This window comes from Drosophila ficusphila, unplaced genomic scaffold (genome assembly GCF_018152265.1).
Source record: "Drosophila ficusphila isolate 14025-0441.05 unplaced genomic scaffold, ASM1815226v1 contig_607, whole genome shotgun sequence".
Lineage (NCBI taxonomy): Eukaryota > Metazoa > Arthropoda > Insecta > Diptera > Drosophilidae > Drosophila > Drosophila ficusphila.
In genome coordinates this window covers 947,597-968,120 of record NW_025064537.1, presented here as the reverse complement: position 1 = coordinate 968,120, position 20,524 = coordinate 947,597, and the positions used below count along the sequence as shown (strand labels likewise).

The 20,524-nt window shown below is 39.8% G+C and overlaps 2 protein-coding genes across 9 annotated transcripts in view; both read left to right on the top strand.

Annotated features, from left to right (window-relative positions):
- The window catches only part of LOC108094500 (CUGBP Elav-like family member 2), a 58,304-nt gene that overhangs the window by 6,489 nt on the left and 31,291 nt on the right, over positions 1–20,524 (top strand). For 3 of the 8 annotated variants that reach the window (XM_017195102.2, XM_043208670.1, XM_043208671.1), the window contains exons 3-5: positions 6,078–6,298; positions 7,753–7,835; positions 11,356–11,404. In XM_017195102.2, coding sequence (XP_017050591.2) covers positions 6,078–6,298; positions 7,753–7,835; positions 11,356–11,404 — 353 coding nt within the window. Of the gene's footprint in view, positions 1–6,077; positions 6,299–7,752; positions 7,836–11,355; positions 11,405–16,267; positions 16,430–19,827; positions 20,511–20,524 lie in introns of those variants that run through there. The other 5 variants (XM_043208677.1, XM_043208676.1, XM_043208672.1 and 2 more) reach the window with 5 other exon arrangements.
- Positions 4,210–5,682, top strand: LOC108094501 (ribokinase). The gene is made up of 2 exons (XM_017195103.2): positions 4,210–4,372; positions 4,426–5,682. The coding sequence occupies exons 1-2, from the start codon at positions 4,317–4,319 to the stop codon at positions 5,627–5,629; spliced, it is 1,260 nt and encodes a 419-aa protein (XP_017050592.1). The 5' UTR covers positions 4,210–4,316; the 3' UTR covers positions 5,630–5,682.

The window sequence follows — 20,524 nt, the reverse complement described above, 5'->3', positions numbered from 1 at the left end:
TTTAAAGTAAGGGCATCCTAGGAAGCGTAAAGCAGTTCTAAATATCCTCCATATAAAATGGAACCTTCCCTCAACATAACTTCAACAGCTTTGCCTCCTCATCTTCGCTGCTTATCACTTTGCATATTACCTTGCCGTTATGGAACATTTCAATTTCCTATAGCTTCCCAGGACGGCACCTGCCACCCCCAAACAACTTTGGCTATCACATTTCAAATGGTTATTTCTCGGACGTGCGCCACATTTTCTATTTGTGCGCTTCCTTCGCCCGGAAATTATAAAAAAATTCCCACCGAATGTTGGATCCTTCGGCGGCCCACTTCGCAGGCTGATTTAATTAAAATAAGTGACAATATGCATTGGCCAAAGGGGGTGGTTGGTGGGTGGTTTATTGGGTGGCAGGTGGGTGAAAGGTCGCGGCTGCCATCAAGTAGCTAATGATAATTGCCATTGCATTAATGTTATTAATTGGCAGGAGCCATCAAGGCGACAATTTTCACATAGCCCAAGTCATCAGCGATAATGGCGAATGATTATTGACAGGACATTGTAATTATAATATTAAAGCGTCTTCGTAATGATCACAAAGGCGATAAACTCAAGGGGATGGCCAGAAATCGTTGGTAACTCGACTCTTCTTTCCTGAACTCAAATACCCATCCACCCGGCTTTTCCTGTTGTCCTGCTCGGCCATTAAATAATAAAGCAGGAATTATTAAATTTATGTTGGGTCATTTTTATGCGAACTGGGTTCAACGCAGTGGGAGACTGTAGCTCTATCCATCCGCCACTTCTTGTAAATATATATATTTTTCGCTTCCTCTATCTCTGAGCTGTTTGCTTTTGTTGTGACAGGCGCGGCATAACAAACTGCCATCATAAATTAAGTGCCACGTCATGACCATGTCGCCACGGTGCACAGTGGTCAAGAATAAAGTTATTAAATGGAGTTGTTAAAATAAAACCAGTTCTTAAAAGTCTTAAATGGGCCACTGAATGCTTGTTTGGAAATCATATTTGAGGGGTTTCTTTGTACGGAATGCTTTAGGCGGAATATTGTAAAAGTATTAGTAAAAGTAAACTACTTACTTAAATTCAGTTTATGATTTTTTTTGTTGATTGCTGCCTAAATATTTATAAGATTTTTTGGGTAAACGCCAAAAAAAAAAAAAGCTTATCATAAGTCAATAAATTTTTTTAACGCTTATTGCTGGAAAAGATTCTCTGATTATAAAAAGATGTTCAAGTAAATAATACTTAACAATAGATTAAATTATACAACTTTAGCCCTTATATATTTCTATATGTACCATAGGCTCATCATAAAGAATACGGTTCATTGCATGTTGATTTCCGCTCAACAAGAGTTTAAACATTGGTGTCACTGTGTAATAAAAAGGTTTATTGGCCAGCTACACGGGAACCCCAATTGGAAAAACTGGGAAAAAGAAATTAATACAAACTCGTACTCCTAATTAAAGACTTACTCGCAAACTTGTCGACTCACTGTACTGAAACGCTGAGACACTTTATACTCCCAGCTGTTGATTCGCGATGCCAACGTCGTCACCAGCATCATCGTCAAGCTCATTGGCGGTGGGCCGGAAAACACCTGCTGTCCGGGTCCAAATCCCCGTTTCCCCGATTCCCTGCCACTCCTACCTTGCCACCTTGCCACCTCGACATCCCGCCATCTCACTTTCTGACGCGCTTCAGCTCCCACCGCAGGCGATTTTCTCATTAAGCCTGGTCGCATTTAAATGAAACTGAATTATTAATGCACAGGCGCAGCCCCAAGAGACCGCCGAGGAGCTGGGAACTTCCTTCCAGAGAGGAGGGGAGCTGTGGGGGAATCAGCGATAGTTGGCTGGGAGCCCAGCACTTGGGGAGCATTCTCCTAAACTCCCCGAAGGATTCGCGCCTTCCTGAAATAATTGCCTGCTCGACTCCAGGGGCAACACACCTGTCGCTGCTCTCTTTTCCCCAAGCCCCAATCCCCAATCCCCGTTCCAATTCCCCTTCCTTCTATTTTTATTTACTTTTATATTTAGAATTTATTTTTTTCGGATTTACGCTAACACACTCGAGAAATTGGCTGATGCGTAAATGGCTCCCGTTTAGAGATTTATGCTGCAGGACCAAGAATCGCGATGGATTACGTTGGCGCCCCCCTCGTATTTGGCTTATTCCCCTGCAGGCTTGAGGCCAGAATTTATCACCTTGACATAGACAATTTGGCTCGTCCTCGTTCCGGCTCTAATAGATTAATTTCGTTTTGTCATTCGATGGCCCGCGGCTGCTGGTTCGCTCGCTTTTCACGGCTTTTCACTGGAGAGCCGCGCTGGGTTTTCATCTAGCCAAGGGAGGCTGTTCATAACTGGCTAAGCGGGGTTGGGTAGATGGATGAATGGCGGCTGCAAGCGCTGGAATTACTTACGCAGGAAATTGGAAGATGAAGAAATTTAAAAGTAAATTGGAAGTAATTTCCTAAATGGCATCGTTTCAGATGACTTCGTGCGATAGCTCGAGTTAATAATGTACCGAAACAGGGGAGAAGTTTGTCACTTTCCCTGCCAAGATGTATGGAAATTTCAATTGTCAGCCTGAAAGTATGTGTCGCTGAAAATGTAATGCATAAAATATTCTGATTTGTCTCAAACACGAACGAGGAGGATAATGTGCAAAAGTTGTACCTTTACATTAAATAAATATTATATATAACGTATACTGAAGTGGTAAATAGTTATCATTCTTTTTAGCAACAAGTTGCTTTTATACACCGAAATTTGCAAAGCTATTTTTCAAATCGAACTGCTGTACTTGCAAATTTAATTAATTATTTGAAAAATATATTATAATTATAATTAATAGAATCCAATCCATTTGTTTTTATAAAATAATGTTATCGCTTAATTTCTCTTGCTGAATTTTCTTCAATCTTAATGCTTTTCAAGTCTATCAAATTTAAGAAACATCTCACTAATTCTTATATCAAAAATTAACCTTGTAAAATGTGGTAATATTCTATTTAACATCCAAGAAATGTATCTCAACATTCCTCTGTCAGTCCGCCGTTCAACTGACTGGCTTAGCCAATTAAGTGCTGAAATTTATTGGGCCAACTGCTTGACAACTTGTGCTTACGGCAAATCGGCTCCGTAACCGAGACCCCCGAGCAAATTGACAGCCAACCAAAAGTCAATTTCGTACACCATCAAGAGCACCCAATAAACCCCCATTAGAAGCAACAACAACAAGACTGCGGAAAAAGGGAAAACTTTTTCGGCAGCACACAAAACCAACTGAAAGTGACCCCAAAGTGGAGCGTTCAATGCGTTGCCAGTCACTCAAAGAGCCACATCCCCAACTGTTCCCCTGGAAAGCCCCACTCCTCGAATTCAGAGTCGGAGACTGGTCAACCACAAAACAAAAGTAACAACGTTTACAACTTTTTAGATTAGATTAGTTTGCTAATAACAATTAGTATTTGTATTTTATGCTGTTAGCCAACTCGGTATCGGACAGGAATGGCCAGCAAAGGCAAGCCGGCTTGTTGTTATCTCCCTCTCTCTTTTTTATGGTCATTAGCAAATGAAGTTAGCAGCCAGAGGACCTCGATCCTGGAGGGATAACGCCACAATACGTTGTCCATGGAAGTTCAATGAAAAAGTTGTGGACTTTCCGATTAGCAAGTACTTTATTTGCGAGCGGGGGAAATTTTAAAATTGCAAAATTCAACAAATTCAGTTCTTTTTCCGGTCCCTCCTAAAAAATTAATAGATTTAGCTCAGTTCATTGCAGCATTAAGTTTTTATATATACTGTATTTTAAAATATTCCTATATTTGGAATACATTTGCGTAAAATGTTGAACAGCATACAAGTAATCAAAAATATTATGCATGATTTGCAATATTTGATTTACCCATCCTAAGAATTCAAGGGGTATTAATTATATTTTTTTTAATTATACACTTGAGTGATTCTTAAACCGCTTGTTTACAACTAAAGCCAATTGTTTACAACTTAAAAGACTTTAGGATACAAGTCAACCAAATTCTTTGAGTGCAACTAAGCCCGAACTCTAAATAGTAATAAAAAGGTTCACACAAATTATTATCCCAAAATGTTTTAGCATATATATACGCTATAGTTGCCCTAACTAGTGGGACAGCTTTTTTATTTACTGCGGTAAAGTAAATACAAATTACACATTCTCAGTCCCCATCGATAAATGTCAGAAATGTAGATATTTTTCATAACAAAATTTTCTGTAGAACGTTTTCCAATAGTTTTGGGCTTAAGTCCGCCGTTTAGATGGGAAAGTCGCTGGATGTGGTGGTGTTTGGGTCCGCAAACATCGAATACATAACGTAAGCATCTTATAAAGGACCAAAATCCGTAATCAGTCTAGTAAACACCGCAGTTATGTCCCGGAATTGCCGAAACCGGGGGAATCGGTGGCCGGAACTTACATGGAAACCTGTTTCGGCGGCAAGGCGGCCAACCAGTGTGTGGCAGCTGCAAAGCTGGGCGCCTCCACTGCACTGGTTGCCAAGCTGGGAAAGGACGAGTCCGGCGACGACTACCTGAGTCACCTGGAGAAACACGAGGTGGACGTGAAGAATGTGCAGCAGGTGAAGGACAATCCCACGGGGATGAGCGAGATCGCGGTTTCCGAGGAGGGAGAGCAGTACAGGATCAACGTGGCGGGGGCCAATACCTTCCTCACGGCCAAGGACGTGAGCCGGGCCAAGAAGTCCTTCCAGGGAGCGAGGGTGCTGCTCTGCCAACTGGAGGCGGACATGAACGCCACCATGTGTGCGCTTCGCCAGTTCAAGGGAGGAGTGTCCATCCTGCAGATGTCGCCCATGCGAAAGGACATTCCCGACGGGATGATCGGACTGCCCAGCATCCTGGTGGCGAACCAGGAGGCAGCTGCTCAGCTGAGCGAAATGGAGGAGGTGAAAACTTTGGAGCAGGCTCGCCAGGCAGCAGTGACTCTGATCGAACGAGGAGCTAAAAGTGTGATCATCACGATGGGCGATCAGGGAGCGGTTTACATGTCCCAGAAGAACAGCGATATGTGCACCCACATCCCAGCTGCCGATGTTCCCCACTTGGCCGATTCCTCGGGAGCGGGTGATGCCTTTATGGGCAGTTTGGCCTACCACATTGCGAAGTTTCCCAAACTGACCACAGAGCATCACATCTCCGCTGCAAACTCGTGTGCCGCCCATTCATTGGGTTCTCGAGGCACACAACCCAGTTTTCCGGGAAAGGAAAAGGCCAACAACAATCTGTGCTTCATTACGCCCGCTTTCAATGTGATTCCACCTCCTAATTCAGAGGAAGAAAAGGCTGAGGAGGCACATGCAGAAGCTGCTCCAGCTGATGCAGCACCTCCACCTCCAGTTGAAGAAAAAGCACCCACACCAGCAGCAACTTCTCCTCCTCCCGAAGAAGCCGTGGCAGCGGAACCACCACCACCACCTACTCCTCCGCCGGAAGAACCTCCAAAGGCGGTGGAGACCGCCAATGAACCACCTCCACCTGAACCCCAAACAGAGTCGAAGAGATCCAGCGAGGAAAAGCGCAAGTCGGAGGAACAAAAAGTAAAAGTTATTTAAAAATGTTCGTTAAAAAATTAAAGAATAATAAAGGTTAAAAGCAGTACAAATAACCTTGCCAAGTGGTTTTATTTTTAAAAATATGTATTTAATAATTATTAATCACAATAAATGACTTTGTTATTATTCATTTAAAGGTTAAAAAACTTAGGTATAGTTCATATAATGTTGTCCAAAAGATAATGGTGTTTGCTTGTGTTCAGGGGTTTGAAAGGAAATCCTTCTTCTATAAACAAATGGCATTTTTTAAGATCAATCTATAAACACTACACCTTATTTCCAATGCAGATAATTCCAAACAATATTATTTCTCCAACTATAACATTATCAAATGAATTTTAAAAATATTTTAAACTTCATATTGAATAACTGTTTATTGTTTTAGTATTATAAATATATCATGGTTATACCTCATATTATAATTCTTTTAAATTCTGTAATCTTGCAGCAACCAAAGTCCTTCGGGAGAGGGAAACGTGAAGCTGGAGCTCATGGAGGTGGGCAACCCGGATTCGCTGAAGGATCAGCCGGATGCGGACAACATCAAGATGTTCGTGGGCCAGATACCGAAGACCTGGGACGAGGCGAGGCTCCGCCAAATGTTCGAGCAGTTCGGGCCAGTGCACACACTGAATGTGCTCCGGGACAAGGTCACATCGATTAGCCGCGGTGAGTCCCTCAAGAAAGCCTGGCAACCCTATCCGAAGGGCATACAAATGGGCGGATTAACCGGGGGGCTCGATCAAATTTTACAATGCCCATCAATTGCGGGTCGCAGGCTGTTCTGATCCGGAACATAAAGTAATATGATTATGCTGATGGCGAACCCATCGACATTAAAACTGCTCGAGGCACAGGTGTTGAGGGCATGAATGCCCCGTGTTGGCCAAAGTTTTAGCCGGGGTAATTGGCCATAATTGTGCGTGTGTAAACGAGAAAAACTTCCACACACTCACTCACTTTCAGGATGCAGGACATGAGCGTGTTGCCCTGGTTAATTTTCGGCTGTATTAGAATAATATGCGCATTTGCTTGCGAACTTTTCTCGAAAGCGAAAAGGTAAATTCCATTATGCATATTTATGGTCTAGAGGGGTTCATCCTGGCCGAATGTGTGCGTATGGGTGGATTAATCCTCGGAGCAAGGTGTTCGAGCACGGCTAACTCGATGATAGCCAAGGGAGGAGTGCGGCTCATGTGGCTGCGACTCGGAGGAGGATTATAATTTAATCTCCGTAATGGAGCGGTGGATAGTTTAGATGGGTCACTGGCGACGGGTTGTGTACATAGGAAGTTCCGTAAGTAATGCGATAAAAATAAATTCAAGTTTTGGGGATAAGTATAGGGAAACGTAGAGGTATAAAGAGAAAACAAATAAAATACTAAATCCTATTACGATAAACAACAGTTCAAGTTATATATATCAAAACATACGTTATAATAAAAAGGAAGGTATCCACTTTTTGAGTCATATTCTAATAGAAATCAAAAAAATTTACAAGTTAAAAAAATAAAAACCTTATAGTACACAATAATGTTTTTGATGGCGAGTTATAGGTTTATTTAAATAATTCTAAAAGAGCCACAAATACCTTTTGAAAATATAAAATCGAAATTAAGTATACCAAGCAATAAGAATATTATTTCAAAAAAATCTCAACTAGTTTTAAACAGTTCACTTGTTTTCAAATTGACCATTGAATTGCTTCTGGAATATAATATATATTATAATGGGTATTATTCAATTATAAATTTCAACCTCTATCACAATCAGTCCGTAGTCCCCATAATTTTTTGTCCACGTCCCATTTGCTCCGCATGGCTTGCATGAAGCGCTCGTCCCGTGTCCAAAAATCTGCATGCCAATATAGATATATATATACGTAGCTTTAAGTCTTGATCAACCTGCTCCAGAAGCATGAAAAAACCTCAAATTACCAAAAGTAAGAGCGTGAACTTGTATTGGTCCCCAGTAAATAATACCTAATGCATCCGATAAGTTTATATATATAGTACAGTATATATAAATAATGTTCGTTCTGTATCATATGTTCTGTGCTACTGTCTATCGATTTGTTTGATTTGTATTCGATTTGTATTCGATTGTTTCATTTTCGTTTGCAGGGTGCTGTTTTGTCACCTACTATACAAGAAAGGCCGCCCTGCGCGCCCAGGATGCGTTGCACAACATCAAGACCTTGGACGGGGTAAGTACCTCCCCGAACACCCAACACCACCCACTCACACCCACCTAAATACACCCACAACCACCTACACACCCACACACCCACAATCCCCTGTGTCATCCATGTAGCTTTGAGTTTTGCCCGTTTTCCTGTTCTCTGTGTCCATGTATGTGTGCATTTCTTTTCGTATTTGCGTATGTATGTGTGCGCGTGTGTGTGTGTGCGCCTTTCTTCGTAGCTCACATACACATATACCCAAGTACAGTTACTGTTTGTGCGCCCTTTTGAATAATACAGCTTGAGAAAGTCAACCGCTTGCTACCCGATCGATCGATGACATACTTTCAGCGCATGGTTTTTGGGAAAGGGTGGAAATGGTTTGGGGGAGGGGGTCGCAAGAGGGGTCCATGGGTCACTGGCGGACTATTGGTGTATGGCCAACACAAAATGTAATCATCAGTCAATTAGTGGATTCAATTATTGAGGACAATCTCATTGTTAACGTATTAAATGAAGCGTTCCACGCACAAGCAAACACACTAAGATTGCAGGGGAATTGGATCAGCAGGGGCGAGTGGGCTGAGTAAATCCAGCCAGTGGATGTTACCCTGCACAGTGGTTCGAAATTTAAGCAAAAATAAACGAGTCAAGTGCACAGATTTAAATAAAGCACACAAATGATGTTTTGCAAAAACAAAAAGAAGGTGGAAATGTTGATCCTAATGTAGGCTTGCAAAAAACTTCAGGATAAAATAACTATAGGTGTTAACTTATTACAGGTAAAAAAAAATTACCTTACAATTTAAAATAATTTTAACATAGAGTTTATCAAAGAAATACAATATATCAATCTGAAAAAAAAGATATTTAAACTATTTAAAAGTTGCCAACTGATGAGAATTATTTTGTGTTTTAAACAACATGTATTAAATATATATCAAAAAAAAAATATATGGTTTATATTTTGTTACATGTTTCTATTTATAAGGAATCTTAATTAATGTTAGCAAGAATGTTTTTTATGATAAAGATCAAACTAACTCAAGTGGATATTATTCCCAATTTTCGGTAAATTTACAACCAATGTTGTCACTCTCTCCATCATTTACATATTCAAATCGTTAATGGAAAATCCATATAGGAACGTTCGGCTGGCACTAAAACAAAGACCCCCACTCACTCACACAGCCGAACACCGAATTTAGGAGGGGTTCCAACAGGACTCTGGCCAAATGGCGCCACGTGTGTAATTGTCAAAATAATGACCACATGTGTGTGCGAGTGTGTTTATGTGTGTGTGTGCAAGGTGGATCTTTGTTTGTATAAGTAAGTGCCTGGACGGGCGTACAGGTATGCGTACCTATGTCGGTATGTGTGCGAGCGAGTGTGAGTGTGTGAGTGTGTGAGCATGTCTGATCCTTTAATGCATTTGGCAGGCTGCCCTCGACGGAAAGGACGTCGATGTCGACATGGACGTGGATGGGGACGTGGACGTGGAAGTGGAGGTCCTCGGCAGCTCCCAAGCTACTTAATTTACCTGAAATAATCGATAGGTAAACAGACGTTAAAATGTCCACAGTTCCACACATACTCATACAGAGGAAAAGCCCAGCTTGTCAACGGCCACAATAAATATTTTGTTTTGAACTGCCCACTTTTCCTGCCCTTTCTCCTTTCGCCTATGTACGTAGATGTGTGTGTATGTGCTTGAGTGCTAAGTGTCCTGACCAAACGATGTCCTTTTTCTCGACCTCTTTTTTTCTGGCACGTGTGAAAAGATACATTTGCTAGTTTGGTTAAGGGAACGAGAAAGAAGCTCTTGACAACCTTTAAAGCCCAAAAGTATGTTATAAACATTTCACTTTACAATTTTGCTAAGAAGTAATTAAAATTCGTTTAAGTTTTATGGGACATGTTTTTGCACCTGAATAATTAATTTCAGACAATCAGTTAAGTCAAGAAATCTATATCATCAAATAAACTGGAAACAAATTGCAGCAAACTTATTATAGAAAATTTTGAAGATCTGTGGTTTATTTTTGGTAAACGGGTTCTTGATATGGATCGTATATTTTTTAAAGCTATTTCAAGGCCTCTTGTATAACTATAGTTGTTGATTAGTTAGTTTTTTAATCAATTCAACTGGTTTGTTATACTTATCATATAATTTTTTTGTCAGTGTTTTAATGCCCTGGTCTAACTTTGTGTTTTTTAAACCCAAACCCGAAATCAAACCAATATTTTGACTGCTAATTGACAAACGGAGTAGGAATAAAAAGTGACCTGCTGCAAATCGTATTACAGCCTCTATGCCATTAAATTGAAAAGGGGTTTTGCAGCCAGATTTAGCCAGCACAAACAGATACTTGGCCAAATACATGTACATCCACACTAGCCAGCTTCTGCGAGACGGACAGTTAAATGAAACGCCAGAAAAGAGCAATTCAGATTGAGGCAGACGGCCATTTTACTCATTCAACTGTCAATTTTGAATAATAGACCAGCAAAATGGCGCAACAATGAGTGGGAAGGGGTGGAAAAGGGGGTAGATAATGGGGGTTGGAAAGGGGTCAAGAAGGGGTCGAGTAGGGGCAAGTCAGTCGCTGGACAAGGACCAAGGACCAAGTACCAGAGGCGGTGACATTTTCTCGTAATTTGTGCAAAAACCTCCTGCCTTTCCCACTTCGGTTCGGTTCGCTTTGGTTTGGTCTTATTTGGTCTGAAAAGAGATGCGGGAAGGCCTCAACCCGTAAGCATTTCATTTCAATTTGCTGAACATCGTTCAGTCAGTCAGCCAACCAGTCAGTCAGTCATTCAGTCACTTTGTCCGGAACTCCCTTTTCCCCCCCCTCAACACACTTCCCCTTTCGTCTGGCCAATGGGAAAAGTTTCCTGCAATTGAAGCTCCGCTTTCTAATATCGTTGTAAGTATTATTATTATCATTTCCGCTGCTCGAACCGTTTGAATGAAAAGTTAATTGAAATCAAAGTAATGGCCACTGGCTGACAGGACCCAATCGCAAGGACCTTATCATTTCGCACGACAAATGTAAAATAAATGGGAAATTTGTTAAAAGCATCGCATTGAATTGCATTTTTCAAGTGCTAATGGCCACGTTAATGAAATGGGCTCTCTTGTTCCCTTTTTGTTCTGGCTTCCTTTTTGGCATCTATTTCATTAGTGCTTTCCATTTGCATTGGGTCAAATACAAATCTAATGAGTTCGAACAACACTTCAATAAACTAATGAAATCATTGTTGATCTAGCAAGAGTTTTCGTGGGTTTTTTGTTTGACTTTAAAGGGTAATGTTGATTATGGGAAAACGATGAGATCTCTGTAAAGTCAAATAATCGTTTTTAAATGTTTGAATAAATATAAAAATAGATTCCCTTTTTTCAGCCGAATAGTTTCCCTTAAATTCAAACCCTTAACTTAAGTTAAGAAACTCCTTAATCTTAGTGCCTTGTATTCCATTCACATGATCAAAAAATATTACCCATTTTTTGAACATCTCTCCATTTTTTCTTTCTCTTTGACAGATGCACCATCCCATTCAGATGAAGCCGGCGGATAGTGAGAACAGAAATGGTAAGTTCCCCTTTAGAAATCCTTTCGGGCATATTTGTTCTTCTTCCGTCTTTTTCGCACTCTCCTGTCCCTTTCGCCGCTCTGTTGATTGCTAGTTCCTGCTTCTTTTTTTGTCAGTGTGAGTAAGCCTTTTGGGCTTAATCACAAGCAAGGATAAGGGGATGTGGTGTCTGTATTTGATTACACAAAACAACACATGAAAACGGAACTCGAACAGGGAATGCGGCAATGAAAATGAATAATGCTCAAACTGACAGGACGAATGGAAAAAAGAAAACGGAAGGCGGAAGGCGGAAGGGGGGAGGGTAACTGGCTACAATCGTGTATTAGTTGGATTGTGTGAGACCAATAAATCGATTAGGATATGTGCTGAAAAGAAGAGGAAAGACCATAGAAGTTATTCGTTGAAAAAACTCGAACAAAAAGCTGATGCCAAGCCAGCAGCGATGAAATATTACTTTTAGAAATAAAACAAGAAAAGCTCTTGCTTTAAAGACAGATTCAAAGAATTATGTAAGTTTTGCAATATTTCTTTAACAATTGTGCTTCAGTTTAAGAAAACTACCTATAGGTTCAAATAAATCAAGTAAGGTTTAGTTTGCATTTACAATCCAAAGGGATATTATAGAAATTAGGCATGTATTGAAAACTTTTTTTATAAGATACATTTATGTTCGCTAAAAATTTAAAAAGAATTCACCAAATTTGATACTAGATATACATTTTTTTTGAAAATTGTCGAGTGCATAAGATTACTCATTTTCTTCCTATTTCGTTTCCTTCCTAAGGAAAGCTTTATATAAAGGGTATTATCGTTACAATTTATATGTTAATGCGTATTTAGCACTGTTAAAAAACCAAATTTAATAACAGGTTGGTTATATGCTGTTATTAACAATAAAGCACTTCTAAATTTTATAGATATCTTTTAACTGTTATTTTTACACACCACTTTTTAATTTTTATCTCCCACAATTTAAATCGGAAAACCGTGTTGTTGTCCTCTGTCTATCGCACAAATTGGAAGGCGATTGGCCATTTTGTCCTTCTTGTGTTCTCCTTCTTCTGGCACTCCGCTTATGCGCTGCGTTTCCGCTTCCGTTTCGCCGTGTGCGTGTGTGTGTGAGTGTATGAGTGCCGTGCGTGTGTGCTCGTGACTTTGGAATTTCTTGTTGTTTTCAGCATTGCTCGAGTGCAGCGGAAATGTTTAGGGCATCGCTCGCATTCAACTCGCTGTCCATCGATTGCTGTTCCCTTTTGGGCTTTCCCAGTTTTCCCTTCTTACATAATTGCTTTCCTCCGCTTTCGATTGTGTACAAGTGGCTCAAGGGCCAACTACCTTGCGTGGAGCACTTTTCTCCATCCCCACTATATATCCGACTGATCCGAAAACCATTTGAGCGATTTTCAGGCGCTGCCTTTGTTTCTCTTCTATTGCGTCCGATTGCGTCAAGTGTCTACGCGTGACAAAAATAAATCACAAAATTAAAAATACGTAACACGGAAATTTTATGGTAAATTAACCGAAAATTGGCACCCATCTGAGCGAGAATCTCTCTCTCCGAGTTCTCTTAATTTTGCTTTTGGTTTCACCGTTTAATAAACGAATTATTAACAAATAACGTCACTTGGATTAAGATTAATGGTCGAGGCTGCAATTACAACAACAACTCTTCTAATATTTAATTTGGCGGGCAGAGTACGTTTTCGTCAGCTCGTTTTCGAAATGCACTCAAAAAAGATTTTGCCTCAGACACTAAAGAAATTAATTGCTACAACTAACGAAAGAGAAGCAAGAAAAGTGCGAGCTATTAAACTAGTGATAAATATACAAATTGTGGATCAAGAACTGCTTCATACCCTTGTAAATAATAAATAATAATAAATAAATGTTATAAAATTCAAAATTTAAAGTAAAATGCGAAAAAAAATTAAATAAAAATCTTTTATGGTGTGTATAAGAACAATCTTTAAACTTACTCAGCAAAAAAAATATTTTACATGAATGCAAGAAGAAATCACTTTTTTAGATACAATTTGCTTTTATAAATTAGGCATCTCTTAACCCTCTAATACCCAATTGGACTTAACGATTCTTAGATAATACAAATAAGTGTCTTAAGGCATTCTTAGGTATTAGAGGGTTAAATACTTTCAACATTGAAAATAAATTCTTTTAATACGGATTTCCTTTTGTACAGATCCATTTAAATTCCCTACCAAAATACATTTCAGTTGCCAAGAAAAATATACAAATCTTATGGACAAGGTAGAGTTTTTTGTATAAAATGTAGATGCTCATTAAATACTCTTAAAAACATCTACTGGAATAAGATTTTTTCTCGAAAGAATCCATTAAAATCGCTACAAAAAACATTTCAGTTACCATAGAAAAGAGAGTGTTTTCCTTTTCGGATAGTGTATCAGCAAAAAACAAATGCCAAACATTTCCAAATGCCACACAAATTTTGCGAACGCAACAAGTGCAAGATTCGCCTTAGTACCCACAAATATTGCCCTCTCTCTTTTTATTTCTCCGCCTTTCTCTTTCACTCTGTCTATCGCTAGCTCTTTCTAGTGCTGTGCGTGTTGTGCGAAATGTTTCGGCGACACTTGACAAAATGCCAGAAATTCTAAATACTTTTAGCTGCCGTTTGTCGTCGTCTGTGTAGCTGTCCGCCTTTTTAGCCTGCCCTTTTGGCTTGGCTTAGTTGCCGAGTTGTTCAGGACGCCTTATTCTGTTGCTGCTTCTGCCGGCATCTTTTGGCCATCGATTGTCCCCGTCTCTCCCCCTCGTTTTTTTGTCGTTTTGGCCAACTAGCCGCATGCAAATCATCCCAAATTAATGGGATGCGAGCAAATGCAAGTAGATACTCGCATGCACTTTTTTGTTTATGAACAAAATTATATTTCTACCTATGCCATTTGGCTTTCGAATTAATGGGCTCAATAATTTGTGAATTGTCAGACGCCGAAAACGACGAATCAATTTTCATTTCACCGCTTAAGAATTATGAATGAAAAAGACAATAAAATGTTATAGATTTTTACAGAGAGAGACTAAAGATGAACTACGAATTAAGACTTCTGCCTTGAGGGCAAGAAAACATTTCTGAAAATAATGATACTCTGTACTCAACTTCCTTTCAATTTAAGAACTCAATTGTCGCTTGCACCCAAAAATAAATTATTTGTAGCTTGCTGTTTTAAATAGCCCAAAGATAAAGTGATACAGCTATGAAATCAACACTTTTCAAAAAATAAAATATGTGTCTACCAAAAACATGGTAATTAATCTTTTGTGTCACTTAAAATTGTATAAGACGCTAAACGCTAAAGAACGTTTAAGTGAATGCATCTGTGGCGGTATCTTCAGATCTGGGAATGCATTATAATGTTTGCAATTTCTGCCCACTGGCGTATGTGACCCCGTATCTGCCAGATACTCAAATGCCGGTCGCATTAGCACACTTTTCGATTCAATTATTAAGCGTTCTGCGGGTCTGGCCGGGAAAACAAAGCGCTTTTCTATGTTCACTGAGTCGACCGCCCCCTAACCGCTCTTCAATTGATTTTCGCGCTCCCCGCTTGACGTGATCGCTCGTTTAGCCAGATACATAGATACTGTATCTGCAAGATACACAGATACGGCCGGTATTTTTTTGTAGCTCTGATGTTAATTGCTCGCGTCTCGAAACCTTTTAGGTCGTCGCGATCTTGTCAAGTGAGCACACAGCTCCGACTTGGCATTAAATGTGTTAGAAAAGCGAGATGGGGCTGATGTTAAATGAAAGGGCGGGGGGCGGTGGGCGGAGGGGTGGTGCCAACTCGTTTGGGAAGATGTGAGAAAGAGTGTTAGCTGAATGTGCAGTGATTTATGTAATGCCTGGGCGGCCAAAGCTGCTGTAAGCCGTTTAACTTGCTCGCTAAATTTATGAACACATAAACGTATTGTTCACTTGACCACTAATTTGAAAGCTAAGTGGGTCCGAGTTAATTTCTAATAACGCATCCCTTATAAAAAGTAAAAGTGATGACACTAATCAAGTACCTCATATTTTTTTCTTGCGACTTTTTTCTGCTTATAGGAGGGAAATAGTTATTATTGCATGACACTTAAACCAAGTTTAAAGTTAGCTGTAAGTTGAAATTAATATAAATAAAACAATTCTTAAATGCCTTATTAAAAGATTTTCTTAAGGAAAATTATTGGTTCGTATATTTCTTTTAAACAGTTCATTTAAGTAAACATTTTCCATAACAAGAACAACAAGCTTACACTTAAGGCATACATAAGTGCTGAAAAATTAATTTTAACAGTTGAAGGTAATTGTTGATTAGTTCTCAATACAATGTTGTCCAAGTGAAATCATTTTCCTATACTCAAAAAAGTAATATCTTTAATGGAGCCTTAGGCACTCATGGTGAAACCTAACAATTAACCTAAAGAAAAGCCTTTTCCCTCGTTTTGCATCCGTTCCACGGAGCAGGAAAACCGATGAGTCAACCCGGCACCGAACGGAAAGAGAGGGCAGTACCTCCAAAGAGAGAGACAGAGAGAGAGGGAGGGGAGCGCCAGAGAGAGCCACTCGTATGTACAAAAAAACTGTCAACCGCCGATGACTCCCCAGCAAACATAAATAAACAAACAGCCGAAGGCAACGAGCGTGGCTAATTGGCTTTCATGTGAGCGAGCCACAAGTGTCCGCAACAGCTGTTTAGAGCGAGAGAAGCAGAGGGAGAGGAAAAGAGAAGGAAACAGATAGAGAGAGAGCGAGAGAGAGCCGGCAAGAGCGGCATTGCCAGCGGCAAAAGTATCTGCTGCTCGAAGTGCAGCGCAATTGATCGCGGGACGAAGTGCTTGCGGGCTTTTCAGTCGATCGGTGATCGTCTATCGGGGATCGTTTCTCGTTATTCGAAGTCGCGCGCAAGTCTTTAATATCTCGCAGATACGATCCGCAATTGTCGCCAGTTTTCATTCATTCGCGGCACGATCGCCGTATCTTCGCCTCTTTTTTGTGGTTGGTCAGCGGCAAATGAAATTCTTTAAATTAAATCTACGCCAGCCGCAAAGCCTTAATTGAAAAACGAAACGAAACCCTCGCCCGTGTATCTCGAAGATATTGATAAACTATTGGCACAGCCAATTGATTGAACTGTTTCCCCATATAACTCGATATACGTTCATACTGAATCATCGTTGATTCCGTAATTAAGAAAACGATTTCACAATTGACAACAGTGCGGTGTTGTTTTGAGATACACTAATTATGTGCAATAAACAATTCAAATTATTCACTTTTAAAATTCTACAGAGAGCTTTAAATCGATTACTTAAAAGATATTTATAAAAAGTATCAAGATGTCTCTCAAATATGGATTCATAATTTTGTAGAAATTATATATTTTTTGGGATGTGTTAAAGTGTTGAAAAAAAAATCTTGCCAAAAAGATTTCAAACTCATAGTCTGACAATTTGTTTAAGTGTTGGAATTTCAAACATTCAGATTGGATCTAATTTGTTTTGTGGCTGAAAGAATGTACCATTTCTTTTTCCGCTCTCTCAAATTAACGACTTACCCATAACTCAAAATTCAGCCGACATTAAGTTAATAGCTTTGCTAAATCTACCGAAAATATGGGGCTGGCATCCTTCGGACATATTTCAATTTCGATTTCTAGGGGGTGCCCGAAATATAAATGCCATTAAAACATTAATTTTCGATGCCAGAACGGCACAAGCGGCCAACAACTCAGTCGATTGAATTTGTCATCCCGTTTGGCAATTGCCAAAAAGTAAACACGGCGAAAATGACAACAGAAAACCGATGAAATCGAAAAACGAAAACGAAAACAATATGCAAAGCACTTTCCAAACGAATAATTAAGTACAAAGAGGCAAAAACGGAATCCAGCTAAATAAATTATAATCTCGGCTGCAGTTTGAGTCATTCTGCGCCGGCTTCTCCCAGATTCTCTTCATAGTTCCTCGGCTTCTCTCCGGCGAACCGGCTGCGGTCTTAACCAGTTTTCATTTCATTTCCATTATTATTATTTTTTGCATAAAACAACTTAGCTTTTTCTCCGAGCCTCTGTTTATATAAGTCAAATCAGCTGTTCACTGTTTTGGTTTTCATTTTGTTTTGCTTTGGCCATCTCGTATCTTAATCTGTGTATCTCAAAAGGGGCTATAGATTCTAGTTGGAGATTGCGTGCCGTTGGCGATCGAGTATGCGAAGAATGGCAGCCACTGAAACTGGAGAAATTTCACTGGTTGCGTGTTGAAAGTGCGTTGCATTCTGTGTTGCAACACTGCGGTTGCAATCGCAATCGCAATCGCATTTGCAGCTGCAGTTTGTCATGTGTGCCACAGACATTTCTTACGCTTGACGAGCGGTAATTGAAATATGTGAATAATTGCTAGATTTGTGAGCCAAAATGGCAAGCGGCATGAAGAAAGATGTTTGGGAAAGCCTGCTAGATGATAAATGGCCGGGGAAATCTCTCCCCACGGAGTTGGTTTATGGATGCTGGGGATAGTTTGGCAATGAAGCTTGAAGATTGATTCAGCGCGAGTTTATTTCAGGGAACCATTTCTCTCCAGAGTTCATCAGAACTTACTTCTCGTGGCGCAAAACCTGTTAGCTATTTTAAATCATCTTGCCTTTATTCATGTGTTTACTAGATATTAATTAAGCCATTAAAGTCTTGCACTGCCTCGAAATAATTATGAAAATAACAGCAGTTGTGTTGATGATTGTAATTCTATTTTAAGGTTAAACAATATTCCATTTAAATTAAATAGTGGTATATAAATTGAAATTAAAAATATAACTTCAATTTAAATGCTCATCATGCCTCAAAACTTGTTTTTAGTAACTTAACTTTAAAGAAAATGGTTTGGCAAACAAAAAGAGCTTTAATAAAGAAATCTTCGACTCCAAAACACACTAAATTGAAACTCATTAAATAAATTAGTACTTCCTCTAACTGAATTTACCTATAGCCCATTGTAAAGGCTTCTTTCATAATTGGCAAGTTCCTCGTCCAAACATTTGCCGTACTTCTTGGGCAATCCGTATTGCACAAAACTCTTTGCAGAATGAATTGCAATACCTTGACAATTGTCATTGTTTGAGTTAGAATTATGCATATTTTCATGGACCTTTGTTGCACGGAGAGCACAATGGACCGACTACATAGTTCTTGGACCTCCAATTAGGTGTAGACAATGATGGGAAAAAGTGCTGTCAAGAACGACATTGTGCAGTGTTCAAAGTGCTTGGAGACAACAATTAATTGAAGAAATCACGCACGCCCAAGCGGGCAAAAGGGGTTATATATTCTATTGAAATGGGGGACCAGAAAGGGGGTAAAAAAGGGGGGAAAAGGGGAAAGAGGGGGTGGGGAACAAAGCGGAGGCGCAAAGTGAATGACAACCAATTCCATGATGACTTCTGATGGACAAATACGGCTAACGGGCTCTATGACCCAAAAGAACCGAGAAGAACAACGAAAAGCGGGGAAGAGGCGACATGTTTTGCATACTAACAGATACAAATTTTATTATGTATGCCCTGCAGTTGTTGCCGCTTTTATAGGATTCCTTCACTCCAATTGTGGACGATCCTACTCGCCTCTTTCACTCTCCCTTCAATCGGGGAATTTTAATTATTATTTTCAATTATCGAAAATGGCCAGCGCGTCTGTTTTGTTCAAGTGTTTTCGCATTGTATCTGCAGCAGCGGCTGTATCTGTATCTGTATCCGTATCCGTATCTCTGGCTGTAATTAGGGGGCGTATTGTTCTATAATTCCACCCCAACTACGCCCCCTTTTTCCAGCACTTGTTTGCGGCATATGGTTTGCCTTTGTTTTCCCTTTGATATTAATTAAATTTTCCATTTCGTTCGCGATAAGAACGGAAAATAGCGATCTTGAATCCACTCCGGCTGCATTTGTCCAAAAAATTACCCTTCAAGAGTCAGCTGACAACGGAATCGCTTATAATTTTCTGCTGAATTATGATCTAGCTTTCAAAGCTTTTAGCTCTGAGCTGTTAAATGATAAGTTAAACAACTGGCGTGAATGAGACGGACTGTAGCTGTCTGCTGAAATGCGAAACGAAAATAAACATAAACACAAAGCCCGGACCCCAAAGTTGGGGCCTCTCTCAGGTAGAAGTTCCGAGCCAGGAATATGAGTATTTATGGAAATACATATATAACGAAATACGACTTGAACGTGTAACAGATGCAATGACAGACTTGGCTGAGAAATACGAAACCAAGAAATCCGGACTTAAGCTTCGATTTTAAATATATATATTTAAAGTTTCAACGATCCAAATGTGTGAAATTGAATTGTTCGCTTGGATTGATCACAAACTATTTTAAATACAATGAATAAAAAGCAAAGGGGAATAGGTTTAGCAATATAATGTTACTAATTTAATAAAAATAGAACTCATCCTTCTTTAGAATTCGAGCATTCCCTACAATTTCCCAATGTTCTGCCAATTCCCTCAAAGTGCACTTTAGAAACCCATTTAATCCTCATAATTTTCGCATTTTCCCAAGCACAATTTTAGCCCAGCACGCTTTTCTTATTGCCATTTTGACACAAAACCGAAAGGCAGCGGCAATAATGATAATATTTTTTGTATTCGAACTGTTTGCTGCTGCTGGTGCTGTTGCTGTTGCTTTTGCTTTGACGTCGCCATGCGGCTCATCGTGAACTGAGTACACAATGGCTAAAGTACATACCAGATACAACTACAACTACAAAAATCAAGTAAAATAAACCGCAGAACGAAGCGCAAAAACGGCAGCGAAAAATAAGCGTCGCCAGCAGTTTGTCACTCAATCGCCCAGACATCAGTCGCGTTTTCGGATCGAATGCGAAAAAAAGCAGAGGCAGAGGCAGCTCCGAAAAAATAGCAGAAACAAATCGCTGAAATTCTCCACGAGTATCTAGCAGATACTCTCAAATCGGAGACGTGTCGTCGTAATCGGAGAGAATAAAGGCGATTTGTGAGCCAAACGGAAATTACAATTGCGCGCACGCGCGTGTCAAAGTTAAAGTTCAAGACGTGCGATCGACTCGAGGTATCTTTCGGATC

Coding starts and splice junctions, on each gene's coding strand:
- LOC108094501 (XM_017195103.2), top strand. CDS start 4,317: ATGGGAAAGTCGCTGGATGTGGTGGTGTTTGGGTCCGCAAACATCGAA. Junction 4,373..4,425: donor GCAAACATCGAATACATAAC/GTAAGCATCTTA, acceptor TAAACACCGCAG/TTATGTCCCGGAATTGCCGA.